The sequence below is a fragment of the Chenopodium album genome, chromosome 26 (genome assembly GCF_948465745.1).
Source record: "Chenopodium album chromosome 26, dcCheAlbu1.1, whole genome shotgun sequence".
In the NCBI taxonomy this organism is placed as follows: Eukaryota; Viridiplantae; Streptophyta; class Magnoliopsida; order Caryophyllales; family Amaranthaceae; genus Chenopodium; species Chenopodium album.
In genome coordinates this window covers 21,046,934-21,061,129 of record NC_137859.1, presented here as the reverse complement: position 1 = coordinate 21,061,129, position 14,196 = coordinate 21,046,934, and the positions used below count along the sequence as shown (strand labels likewise).

At 34.6% G+C, this 14,196-nt stretch overlaps 1 protein-coding gene across 3 annotated transcripts; it reads left to right on the top strand.

Annotated features, from left to right (window-relative positions):
• The first annotated feature begins 3,385 nt into the window (after positions 1-3,385).
• Positions 3,386-12,583, top strand: LOC145616246 (protein REVEILLE 8-like). 3 transcript variants are annotated; one of them, XM_081670943.1, is made up of 8 exons: positions 3,386-3,725; positions 3,826-3,883; positions 7,034-7,157; positions 7,252-7,404; positions 7,878-8,000; positions 10,463-10,572; positions 11,252-11,311; positions 12,106-12,583. In XM_081670943.1, the coding sequence occupies exons 1-8, from the start codon at positions 3,562-3,564 to the stop codon at positions 12,121-12,123; spliced, it is 810 nt and encodes a 269-aa protein (XP_081527069.1). In that variant the 5' UTR covers positions 3,386-3,561; the 3' UTR covers positions 12,124-12,583. The 3 variants fall into 3 exon arrangements, with proteins under 3 accessions (XP_081527069.1, XP_081527067.1, XP_081527068.1); XM_081670941.1 differs by having other exon boundaries at positions 11,764-12,583; XM_081670942.1 differs by having other exon boundaries at positions 3,387-3,725; positions 7,881-8,000; positions 11,764-12,583.
• The last annotated feature ends 1,613 nt before the right edge of the window (positions 12,584-14,196 follow it).

Sequence of the window (14,196 nt, the reverse complement as noted above, 5' to 3'; positions counted from 1 at the left end):
CATAGAGTTGTGTACTGTGGATTTGAATGTGTTGCCTATCAATGCAATGAATGACTTGACATATTTCGAGTCGACTTTTTAGGTTGAGTGCTTGTCTTTTAAAACACACGAGTGTTGTGAGTTTGGGAGGGCATTGTTCACATAAAGGGGTTTAGTCGGAGAGCGATCGAGTACATTTTTTACTTGCCACATAAATAAGAGTTGAGTGTGTGAGCACTAGTCTTGAATTCTATATACTCTTGTGGTTTGCTCTATTTGACAATTGCTAGGGAAGATTGGTAGTTGGATGGATTTGATTGGTTGACTTTGATACATGTTTGCCATATTTACCTTGAATTATATTTATTAATTTTAATTGTATTTGGGGTGAAGTATTGATTTATTTATTCATTGCTTTGCTTAGGGACAAGCAAAGGTTTGGCTTGGGGGAGTTTGATGAGTCTATTTTACATACATTTTTTTTCCCGTCCCACGGTCATATTTGTGCTTATTTGAGCTCTGCGGAACTATTTTTATTACTAATATACGTTTTCTAGTGTTTTTTAAGAGTTGGTATTATTTTGTAGGAATTTGAAGAGTTATGATGATTCCCGAGCTTATTGAGCCACTACAAAGATATTGGAGTTTGATCATATTATATGACCGTATACATGAAGCTCAAGGCCGAACTAAATTATTTTAGTTTGGTGATTAAGGGCTCGATACATAAGAAGCCCCAAGATTTCACAAGTTATTATTGTTATGGACCAACCAAGGAAATAAATTGGGTCAAAGAATTAATTAGCTCAATCGTACGAATCCAAGCTTGCAAGAAAGTTGTTACTCTTAGTATTATTTTCTCTCTTGTTTCTCTCTCTACAACTCTTTGTTTAATCTCAGTTATTTATTTTATTTCTTCTATTATGTCCTGTTTAATTGCTTTATTTAGTTTATATTTAATTATGCGTGAGTAGTTTTCTTTCTAGGGTTTATGGGGATCCATAAATAACATGAAGGGGTAATTTATTATTATTGATTGTCAATGCTAGATTAATTTCCTATTGATTGATTTAATACTATGCAATTAGATTAGCGCTGGTTTAATTGTATGAGCCATGCAATATTGATTCGAGATTCGAGAGATGAGAATTAATATTAAGGCCTAGTTTCAATAGGCAGCTTCATTTATAAATGGTTAAGTCGAGATTCGAGATATGAGATTTAATACCAGTAAATTAACTATGTGATTGTAATACGTAGCAAAAGCTCTTTATGATCTGATTAATTGATACATTGATGATTGATTTATATGTTTTACCCTGGAGTATTATTTATTGGTGAACCTATGCCTTAGGTCCTTTATTCATTGATTTTCCCCTACTTTTATTTCTCCCTACTCATATTCTTCGTAGTATAATTCCTTTAAACAACAACAATTGGTTACTTTATAATTTAGATTATAATTAATTAATTAGGAATGAAAGACCAGTTTCCCTGTGGATTCGACCCTACTTCCCTATCTACTTTAGTTAGAGGACTTAGGTAATTACTTTTGATTGGGTGATACGACTTTACCCTGTCACCAGGTATGGCGTCTGGCCGAACGGCTTGCCATATTGCCCGTATTGTCCAAAGAAAGGAGGGTTATGCGGCTGGATACCATTGAAATTTTAGTGGGGTCAGGTATTGAAATGGTTAAACTGGAATGGGAGTTGGAGTACGAACAACTTGACTTTTACTAGAGATGGCCGAGCTGGTATGTTGGGAAAGATAGTGGTTAGAGAATTCATCCAGCATTGTTGGAGTAGAGGCCGTGTCTGAGTAGGTTGCACGTTCCCGTTGCTTGCGTCGGATGTATTCCTTGCATCCCTCCAACGTCGAGACGGCTCAGGTTCTTCTCTTTAAGGCTATCTGCCCCTCCCCCAGCGGACTGTGTTTTCGCTAACAGACTGGACAAGTTTGTCCGTGGCACCTTAGGAGACCTTCCATGCGGCAGGCGAAATGGAGTATTTCCAGCATCTGTTGCATTGGTTGCTTTGTTCTGGGTCTTCTTAGGAGCACCTTCTCCCTCTCTCCTTGGCGGCTGCTTAGTGGTAAAAGCTCTGTTGCTCTCAAACTCCTTCTGAAGTTTGTTGAGTGCAACCTGCAAGGAAGCAGCAGTAACTGGAGGATCCTCGGCCTCATAGAATGAGGCGGTCAGAGGATCGCTGGAAAGAACTGTAGTGACTATGTCCTCTACATGGTCGCCATTGCCAGGGCGAGGGCCGGTATTAGGTGTCTGACCATCGGACATATGCCCTCGCCAAATGTTTTGGTTGATTTTTCTAATCCCTTGGACACTGGTCGCGCTCATCAGGCAAGTAGACTCGAACACCTGCAAAATGAACGAATATTCCTTTATCGGAATATACGCCTCTGATGATCAAGTAAGAGACCGGAAACGGAAAAGCTAGAGAGAGAAAGTATAAAGAAGTTAGAGCTATTTAGTGCTCATTGAATGTTATGTCACAATCCACCCTTCACATCATAAATGATTGGGGTAGTTATAGGGGTGGGGATTTGTGCCCCTTTAGGATTTTTCCGTGCTTTGATTGACTAGGCAATCAAGTGACGACACATGTCTAATGGGGGGCGCCGTTTTGCGGCGTTCTTCAGGATTTGGGCCTGATGTAAGAAAGACCCTTTTTCTCTCATTTCAGGTGCTCTTTTTGAGCTTTGACACGTGTCATCTTCCTATCGCCCTTTGATTGTGCCACGTGTCACTATAGGGATTGAACCACGTGTCTTTGGTATTTTTACCCTAAATAAGTGCCGTTCAGTTAAGTCTAGTTCAGTTCAGTTTAGCTCCTTATTTCCTTCTCTTCTAAAATATTCATTTTAGTTCAGTTCAGTTCAACACTAATAAGTTCAGTTCAGCTCAGTTCAGTCAATGAGAACAGGCCCTAAGTACCCTAATTTCTTTGCTCTTATTATATTTAACTCAATTAAAAAACTATACATAAATCAAAATATAGCAATTATTAAAAATACAAAAGGACTATTTATAATTTTTAAGAGAAATAATTTTGGGTACAACAAAATTTATTTCGGCACATCAAAAATGATTTTAGCACACCTCTATGTGAAAACACAGTTTTTTATGTTTTTCTCACATACAGTCTGCCAAAATCAATTTCCAGTTTTTAGTGGTACATAATTAACTCTAGTAAACACAATTGGAGCGTTCTATCTATAAAAAGTCAACACGTGTCTACAAAGTAACCCAACGTGTTTGACAAGACAAAGAATGAAGAGAAACACACAAGTGTTAGTTGAATGGTTGACAATCTCTTATTTTTGTGAGGAGAGAGAAAGATACTGCCCCACTTCTTTCCACCCACACATTATTTTAGCGGGTCCTTTTTCATCATTTTTCAGTGGGGGTCAGCATAACTGCACAAGTGCACTACACAAACCCAGATCACTTGCTCATCTCTTATTATTTTACGACGACTACTACAGCTAACAGTTTTTACGGACTCCTTCGTGTTCGTAGTAAAATCATCAAAAAATTGAGTTAAGATTGAATTGAACAGAGCTGAGATGAACGTGGGTGGACAGCCGAATACGGCAAATGGAGCGTCGTCCTCAGCGGGTGAAGGGCCGTCGTCGTCAGGAAAAAAGGTGAGGAAGCCATACACAATTACTAAGTCTCGTGAGAGTTGGACTGAAGAAGAACACGACAAGTTCCTTGAAGCTCTTCAACTGTATGTAAACTTTTTTTTTTTCGTTTTCAAACTCGATATTTTGGTAATTTTTTTTTTTGATTTTTTTTTTTTAATTTGTTACAAATTTGGAATGTTTTAGGTTTGATCGTGATTGGAAGAAAATCGAAGACTTTGTCGGTTCAAAAACTGTGATTCAGGTTAGTCTTCCTAAATTTATAGAGTTTTGGCTATAATTTTGGTTAAAAGTGCGATGCTGCAGTAATATCATTAATCTATTGCATAATTTTAGTGATAATGTATTGACTCCAATGCGGAAAGTTGAAACGAGCATATTGGGTGTGTTAAATTATGTTTGAAACGAGAATTCTGTCAATTTTTGTGCATTACTGGTTTTATTATCGAATTAGTCCTAATTCCTATTGTAAAGAGGGGCATTGATTTAGTTTATGCATCATGTATACAGAATACTTCAGTATAATGCTCCAAATCCGAAATATAAGGAACATATGAGACTATGAGAGTGTAGGAAGATACTCCAAAGTCTTAACAAATTTTGTAGGGCGGTATGTTACCCGCAGAGTAATCTCAAGCAATGTATAGGTCTTGTGCTTTTTTTTTAAATCAGACCCCGATGATTTTGAATTGTGTAATTTTATATGTGAAATTATGGTTTATAGTCTTAAACTCATTGCTATTACCTTTCTACATGATAAAAAAACATAAAACTTATTGTCTTATTATTGAGTTTAATGATACTAGCATTGTATTTTCAAGTTTCTTATTTCGTTTATAATATAAATAAATTAGCAAAATTGGCCTCTTAGTAAACTAATAACTGAACAAAAAAAAAATAAAAAAAAAAAAAACAGAAAAATGGAACAATAATTCAAGATTGACTTAAGTTTTTGCTGCTACCAACTTAGCAAATTTCATTTACATAACATTTTAGACATTAATTTTATTTATATCATCATCGAGCCTTTTCCAATTGAAGGCCCTCTGCATTTCGACTCCCTGCGCTGTGGGTCACTTTGCCTGAGAATTTGTCCTTATAGGCAAAAAGTCGAGTTTAGAAGAAAACATGTTATTACAATTTATCCTCAAACAAAGTGGCCAAAAGGATGATGTAGAAAAGTCTCAAGTAAAGCCTTTTTTACTTCTAAACCGAAGTGCTTCATACATCCATTTGTTTATATGCCCCGTTACATCCTATAAACATCATACTCCGGTCTGTCTCTTTTTTGTTTTCCCGTATACTAAGGTTCATATCTTTAAGGAACTAAAATTGTGTTTATGAGGTTGCAAGTGGGTGAGGAGAGAGAACGTAATGGTATGTTCTATTCACCTGATTTTCACTGATTTGAACATATCTTAACTTATCTGAATTTACATGAACTTATCTATTAGAACTTTTTAAAACTAATTTTTGTTGTAATTTGTACTTAGACAACCCTTATTAGAACTTATTAAAGTTAAACTAAACTCATCTAAACTATTACACCTGAAGAGGTTACACGTGGAAAAATTACCATTTAGGTTAATGGAGATATATCAAAGGGACACCCCAAAGAGGAATATGGAGCAAATAAAAAGGGATGAAGTTTTATGTAAGATCTCAAGAATGGATAATTACGAGTTAACATTAGGCCTTTGTTGCATTGGTGTTTGTCAAGTCTTATTCAACTCATTGGAAGCCTCTTGGGTATGGCTTAAGCATTTGCCTTTATTGGGTTCTGTAGAAGGAGATGATCCAACTTCATACCTCTGTTTGTTTTTTATTTGCTTTAAGCCTGTTGGGAACGAGTCGCAATGACATATTTCTTCTCACGTACCAGACTTGATGCCATCAGCTTGTTATGCTTATTGAGTGGGAGCATGCTTCATTTCTAGTTTCCATTTGAACCCTTTGCGTACTTTAAACATCTAGTTTCCGTTTGAACCCTTTGCATACTTTTAACATTGCTTTAAAGTTCCTGCTTTAGGAGTGAAAACACCCGGGGTGAATAAACAAAGGGGGCTTACAGGAGTGGCAACTTCTTCCTTTGCTCTAGAATCTATGACCTTCCACCAAATGGATAAGTGTTATACTTTTTTACTCTTATTGATGATACAATCTTATGTTGATCCTGACTTTAAAGTTTCTTCTAGATTTCTATGTCTTACTCAGTAGTTCACTTTGGTTCTGAACTTTTGTGCTAGAAGAATAAGGGAGTTAAATTTAGGCCTTGGTGGCACAGGTAGCAATAGTAGTTTTCATGACAATGATATTGGAGCCTTTCCTTTCGCAAAATTGTAAGTCTATAAACTCTAGATGTTGAATCTGCTACACTCTTGGAAAGCTATTTAGAAGATGGATTTAATTAAACAAACTGCCTTGAAGTTTGAATCAATAAGAATAACCAATAGAGTTTTTATTTTTTAATTTATTTTTTAATATTTAATTTTTAATTATTTTTTTATTTAATTTTTTTATTTTTTTTTGTTTTGTGTGTGTGTGTGTGTGTAGTTTTTCTTGCATTTTGACTTGTATTTTCTACAAATGAAGTTCTTATACCTCTTGAGATTCTAAGTAATGATAAATGTGATTTGTAGGAAATCTCTTAGCAAATTTTTTGAAATGACATTTAAAGGTTCTGCATGACATACTGTATTTTTGACAATTAAAGATAAATTTTTTGCTGTCATGTTACTTATAGTTGAAAATTCTTTTTGAGAATTTTGATGCTTTTCTTTTGTAGAGTTTGTTGGTACTGAGTTAGCAATTGAGGAACTTCTATGTAATTACAGCTACATAAATTTTCCTGTTTTAACCGAAACACTTGATAAAATATTATTACGACATACAGTAGAACACTTTGTAACAATTGTCAATATATTTACGTCTCTGGTGACTAACCTTGATGGAGAGATTTTAAAAGTCTTCTTTTAGAATAAACTAGTTTGCACTTGTAACCTCACCCACCAGAAGTTATTTAATGAATAACTCATGCTAATCGTTTAAAAACTGATTAAATTCTTGGATGTCCATCATGAAGTTCACTTCTGAATTCGGATGCTTTATTGGTGTAGATGTTTGCAACATTAAAAATACGCTTATTCATAGACTAACCTTGATGGAGAGACTTTAAAAGTCTTATTTTAGAATAAACTAGTTTGCACTTGTAACCTCACCCACCAGAAGTTATTTAATGAATAACTCATGCTAATCGTTTGAAAACTGATTAAATTCTTGGATGTCCATCATGAAGTTCACTTCTGAATTTGGATGCTTTATTGGTGTAGATGTTTGCAACATTAAAAATACGCTTATTCATAGAACAATCATCTTACAATTTTATCTTCTGTAGATTCGCAGCCATGCTCAGAAATATTTTTTGAAAGTTCAAAAGAATGGTACAGCAGCTCATGTGCCACCTCCACGCCCTAAACGGAAGGCAGCTCATCCTTACCCCCAAAAAGCAACAAAAAATGGTTTGTTGAAGTGACAGAAAATTATAAATATGAGATATGATTGGTATTAACTTTTGTGGTACTGATTTAGCAGTTTTTTTTGGACAATTAACAGTGTCTGTGCTTCCACAAGCAGCAATTGCTTATTCTGCTTCCTTCAATGCTATTGCACCTGGGTATCCTGCGTGGAGTGATGGCTCCATTCTAACAAATCCTGCAACAAGTGGAATTATGCCATCTGATGATTATAATCTTAACATTGCAGAAGGTATATATTATATAACTCTTGTGTCGTTCAAATGGCAAAATACAACCCACTCTTGTTGGATAGATGTGGGATAATTTATCTACAATATATATATTGGATTGGGATCCTATGAGAAGTATCTTGAAATGAGAAGGATGAGAAGATTTGATGTGCAACTTTTTTTTTAACGTAATATGTACTTTGTATATTTTTTTTTCAACTAAATGTGCAAATTATGATTTTCGAGCTGATTTTATTTTTCAATTCTTTGTAAAAATAAAAAGTAGCAAATTATGTTCATTTTATATGCACATCACATATCAGTCAAAAAAATTTAGTTGCACATCTAATTAAAAAAATTATGTACTGTATAAAATCATTCTCATATTAATCATCTTTTTTTTTTTGAAAAATCATATTAATCATCTTTATATATTCTTTAAAAGATTATATTCAATATTCTCTGCTTCTGATGTATTTTATCATTGATTCAGCAGATGTTGGAAGAAAAGGGTTTCCTAGAGTTAGTGGAAGCTCTGCAAGTGGAATTGGGAGCTCAAACAAATCTGCAGCAACTTCTGAGTTAACAACGCAAGGAAAAAGCCCCATACTTCATGGTAAGTTACTGTAAATACTGCATATTATTTCCATGATCTTGGTCAATTCTAATATAAATAGTCCCAATATACTAATCAATCAAAAACTTATTTGAACCGTAATGTACAATGCTCATATTTTGTTCAGAAAGCAACATGTTAGGAGCTTCAATTTTTGTAACTCACGTTTAGGATTACTGTTGGGTTTGAGAAGTGTGGAGAACGGTTTAAGGAGGCTAAGGGGGTGCATAGCTTAGGAGTTTAAGCTATGGGCTATTGCTTGGTGTTAAGCAATGGTGGATGGCAAGGGGCTGACTTCAAATGAGCATATCTCTAGATCTAGGAATGATATTGAGATGATTTAAGTTGGAGGTGATAGCTTGTCTTAAGAGCTTTCCAACGACTGGTCATAAGCTTGATTATGTTAAGAATCAAGGGAGTTATTGCTGTTGTAAGAAGAGTTGTCCGCGCAGTGCAAGAGTTCGATCGAACTGTTGAAAAGTTCGGTCGAACTTGCTTTTGTGGTTGACCCTGCAGCTCTTTGATTTGTAGAGTAGCTTCCGTCGAACCTATTTCTTAGGTTCGACCGAACCACCCCAAGTTCGACCGAACTCTGAGTAGGTTCGGTCGAACCATCGAGCCCCTATTTCAGCGACGCGATTTCTTTTATTTCGCTCGGGATGTAATCTAAGTTGTTGACATTGTTGCACTATATATACTCTTGTTTTGTGATTGTAGAAAGAGTAATAAGATGAAGGGAAAGATGTAGAGAGAGAGACACAAAGCCTCATGTAAAACCCAAACACTTAGGGTTTGAGAGGGTTAGTTTGGGGTGGGAGCTTTAATGGTGATTGAAGCTTGTAATCTACATTAATCTTCATGAAATTGTTACTCCATAGTGTTTGGTAGGTTTTTCTCCCGGTTTTGGGTTTCCCACAGTAAATTATCCTTGTCTAGTTTATTACTTGTTTTTCTGTCTTCGTTATTGTTAATTGTCGTTAATCACAAACTAGCTAGCACATTCGGTAATCCCTTTCAATTACATGTGCATTATTCTATCTCAATAGTCATCTTTTATCTTATCTAAAAAGATGACAAACCCCACCTTGCTCCCTACATTCTCTTTTTAGAATCAATTCCTTCATATATTTTGTTGGGTCGGGGTCACCCACGTTGATGGGCCACACGCAAAATCACTCCATATTAGTATGATATTGTCCGCTATGGGTCTAGCCTACACGAATTTGTTTTCGGGTGCCTTCTTAAAAGGCCTCATACTAATTGGAGCGTGCTCTCACTTAAGAGGAAGTCTTTTCTACCTTATTCTTTCCATGTGGGACTTGGATTGCCTACCCCAACAATATTAGATGTATATTGCTATTCAACGTATCTTCTTTTGGAAATTTTTTTTTTCATAAATGATTGTTTTTTCTCCCTGCATGCTTAGAAAAAACCATTTTTCGTGGGTTGATTTCTTGCAACCCTCCGCATGTTTGTTATAAAATTCCTGACCAAAATATTTTATTAGTGTTCTTAGTTTCTTACAATCCCCTCCCCCCATCACCATATGCTTTAGCTGGAAGCCTAGAACATCAATTCATAATTGGTACTTAGGCAAAAATGATAATTGAACATTGGTCAAGTTGGCTTGGCCTATTATTACACTCCAATTCTCTCTATATCTTGTATGGGTTGCTCATGCTCTTATATTTGTTCGAAATTCCATTAACTAATGTAGCTATCAATTGCCTCTCACATTTTTTACACTAAAAAATAAATTTTCATAACTCTCTTCTCTCTAAGATATCTTTTATTGGTCATAAGCTTTGAGTAAGATATTGAATCATAAAAGTTGTGACCTTTCTTGCTATTATGGCAATTATGTCTTTTGCATTAATTTGTTCTTAGTAATGTTTGCGTTTTTTGTGCCTAAAAAAAAAAAAAAAAAAAATGTTTGCATTTCTTGAGTGCTTCTTTACTCAAATTTGGTTTTATTCTTTATTCATTATACTAGAGTATTCTTTGGTTCTCTCATGGTGCAAAAGAAAGGTAATTAACTTCAATAGAAATTCTACTTTAGATATGAAGTGACTTTGTTAAAATTTCATTTTTTTTTTCTAGACTAGATTTAGTTATGCATTTTTTTTTTTTTATATTAGATGCTGTTTGGTTAATAGTTCCTCCGTTTTCTTTTACTTGCAACACTTCTCTAAAAAGGAAATGTCACAATACTTGCAACACACTATAAAAGAAAAGTTACTTTAGGGAAAAACTATACTATTTCCCTTATTTAAAGCACATGGCCCATAAATTACACTCCTAACAACCACTCATCCTATTTTAAAGTGTATTATATCATGTGAACCCCACATTTCTTAAATACCGTGAAAAAGTGTGTGTTGCATCTAAAAGAAAATGGAGGAAGTATTACTTTATTAAGACATTTCGTGTTTAATCAGGACTCATGTTGAATGTCATTGCAGGTTTACCAGATTTCTCGGAGGTTTATAGTTTCATAGGAAGTGTCTTTGACCCAGAAACCAAGGGTCATGTGGGAAAGCTCAAAGAAATGGATCCAATCAATTTTGAAACAGTAAGTTTTACCCAATTACTATAACTGCTTATGCTCATTGAAACTTAAAAGTTCCAATGGTATGATGGACTAAAAAGTCGAAAGCTAAAAGCTTAACAGAAACTTTACCTACTCTATTGGGTATCTATATGTGCTAGGTGAGCCACAACAAAAGTTCATGATAATTAATAACCTTCAAATAACAAGATTAATGCAAAATACATAATCTGACTTCTGGTAGTTTATAACCGAAACTTAGTGACTTAGTGTTAAAAAATGTCCGTAGTTCATACCTCTTTTCTGCAGCCTCTTAGGATTATATGTTAAATTAGGATTGCACATTGGGAAATGATCTGTTCCGTATAGGCATAATTCAAGATTTTACAATGAGTAGTAAAGAGAATATGACCCAAGTTAAGGAAATGTTGGATTGGATAAATCCTTTTTAGTGTTCATAAATTTAGGGAATACCGTGAGGGAATTATATCAAGTTCTACCAAATTAGTAATAATTTGGGGAAAGGAATCCAAACTTACGTAATTTTTACATGCCCTAGTGTCGAATCTTATTGTCACACAATGAATTTCACGTGTCATTTATACTTTGTAGTGTACTTTCATGTCTGATTTCTTGGAACAACTCATCCGACCATGTAATTCTGCAATTTTTTTCCCTTACATTATGTCAAACATGTCTACAGGTGTTGTTACTGATGCGGAACCTAACTTTGAACCTGTCTAGCCCGGATTTTGAGCCAATAGTAAGTACTCCGTACTAAACTTCTTTGACCACATGCGAAGAGGTTCCACTTTGACATCTGCAGAACTTGATTTTGTTGTACTAAACCATTGTGATGCCGTATTTATTTTTTCTTTTTCTGGCATCAAATTTATCAGGATGTATATCTTTTTCTTGTTTTCACTTTAATCTTGAATCCCTTGCAATAACCAGTCAGTTTGGTGGGTGGTAATTTATGGCCATAGAGGTATTAAATTTATACAATCTGTATAAAAATTAGTAATGAAAGTCTCTTGTGATTTTTTGTTGCTGATTCTTCTGTTGAACTGAATTTTATATTTCTTTTTCTTTCGGGGAAATGAATTTGATCATTCTTAGTTGGGGATGGGGATAGATAGATTTTCAAAATCTATGCTTCTGGTTGAGCTCAAAACTCTGAAGTATGATATTAACTCGATGAATTCCTGGTTGCAGAGGAATGTCCTGTCCTCCTATGATGTCACCACCAAAACTGTATCACTTGATGCTGGTGATGTTGCCAAAAACCAGCCAACTGATGTGTCTTGTTAAGCTCGAAAGTATTTCTGATGTATTTTAGAATGTGATACCATGATATGCTTCATTTTTCTGTTCATAATGTATTTTAGATTTTTGCTTCATGCTTGCTACTAGCAAAGCTTGTTTATGGGCTTGCCTTGTTGAAATCTACACTACTCAGAGTCTTTGACCTACCTCAAGTACTTGTGTTGGCATAGGGACTTGTAAACTGATCGAGTCTAAGCTAACCTTCAGACTCCTTTATTGTGCCCGACATAGGTAGCTGAGTTTGAGTAACATAAGAGAATGTAGATTGCTTTCAGTCTCTACATATCTTGAGCATGAAAATGGAAGCTGCTTGGAATACAGTTGTACAATAAATGAAGCCCAAAGATCTCAATTTCTCGAAAGAAGTTGAATTCCATTCAGCTGGCAACGAATCAATAAGGTTGTTTTCGGTTACAGCTCAGTGGTAGTTCATCCCATTAGGAAGCTTATATCATATGTATATTCTAAAAGTCTGATAGAGTATAGTTATTTTTTTCTTAAATATTATTCTCATTTTTTTTTATATAGATAAACAGTGCCTTTTTGGTGCAGCAGGCCACATGGTGTGGCTTGCTGCCAAGTCAGCAAAAATTATAGGAGTTACTGGTATTGTCAGGGTTACTTGTATTTATATATTTTTTTCAAGAGTTACTTGTATTAATTACTTATTCAGGGGTTACTTGTATCATTCAGGGGGTTACTTGTTTTATTTTTTTCAAGAGTTACTGATTACTTGTATTTTTTAGGGGTTACTTGTTTTTTTTTAAGGGGTTACTTGTATGGATTACTTATTCAGGGGTTATTTGTATGATTAATTATTCAAGGGTTACTTATATGAGTTACGTTACTAGCTTATATAAGTGTTACTTGTATGCATGGGTTACTTGTATCAGTTACTTATTCAAGGTTACTTGTATGAGTTACTTGTTCAAGGGTTGCTTGTACGTATGCCCTATACCAAACCAGTAACACCCTACAAGTAACCTCGACCAAAATTAGTAACATCCTACAAGTAACCCCTGACCAAAACCAGTAACATCGTACAAGTAACTCTTGAAAAAAAAAATTGTATTCTGGGTTACTTGTTTCTGGAGTTACTTGTAGGTGTTACTTGTAGAATGTTACTTGTATTCTAGGGTTACTTGTATGGAGCACTTGAATGGGTTGAGTAACCGCCCTAGACCAAAATCTCGTTTCAAACCAATAACACCCTATAAGTAACCCCTGACCAAAACTAGTAACACCAATACAAGTACCCCATAATACAAGTAATACCTACAAGTAACCTCTGACCAAAACCAGTAACACCCATATAAGTAACCCCGGAATACAGGTAACACCTACAGGTAACCCCTGACAAAACCAGTAACACCCATACAAGTAACCCCAGAAACAAGTAACACCTATAGTAACACCATACAAGTAACCCTTGCCGCACCATGTGGCCAACCGCATACAAAAATTTGTGATATATAAAAGTTTTCTTTTGTGGATTCGAGGGAACCTTGGAGGATGGGGAGAACAATGTATTTGAATGTATTGCTTAGAAATCTAGGATGAATCACATATGCAATTTTGAAAATTCTAATATAATTATTTACTTTAATGAAATAGTTACAATGTGCTATCTTAATGATATATTAATAGTTTATTGTTGCTGCTTATATAGTTCTAAATATTAATCTGTTTCTGGCATTTTTTGTAGCATAGGTTTTAGAAAAAAAAAATGCCTACAAATTTAGAACCTAGACTCAATGATTCTTAACATATGTAATATTTCTTAGAAGAATAAACCTAGCTTTACTGAATAGAGTTTTAATTTGAACACGATACTCAAAATTTAAGACCTTGAACCCAAAAACAAATGTGAACCTATGCAATCTTTTTTAGAACATATGTAACATATTTTAGAACATCTGTAATAGTTATTAGAACATACTTAATTTTTCTTGAACATTATTCGTTAATATTGAACAGGATTTGAAATTCGATTTTTACTACGAATTGATTTGAAATCAATTTATTATTGATTTTTACTGTAACATAAAATTGCTGAATTGTTGTTTTGTTTCTTACATCAATTAAAATTCCTTGAAATTTCAAATTCTATATAATTTGCCCAATTTGATTAATTTGGATGAAAAAAAAAATTGATTTCATAGATTAAAGCGTCAATTAAGCTTGGTTTACCTTTGATTAAGCTTCACAACTTGAATTCTCGATTATAATTATTCAGAAGTTGATACAAAATACACGAAATTTTTAAGCATGTGGTAATGGTGGTTGTCGTAAGAGAGGAGAGAGATTGGTAGCCATGATGGC

What these genes read in the sequence shown, in the direction of transcription:
- LOC145616246 (XM_081670941.1), top strand. Translation starts at nt 3,562, where the DNA reads ATGAACGTGGGTGGACAGCCGAATACGGCAAATGGAGCGTCGTCCTCA. An exon ending in CCAAAAAGCAACAAAAAATG is followed by an intron (nt 7,158 to 7,251) that starts GTTTGTTGAAGT and finishes GACAATTAACAG; the next exon opens with TGTCTGTGCTTCCACAAGCA. An exon ending in AAAAAGCCCCATACTTCATG is followed by an intron (nt 8,001 to 10,462) that starts GTAAGTTACTGT and finishes ATGTCATTGCAG; the next exon opens with GTTTACCAGATTTCTCGGAG.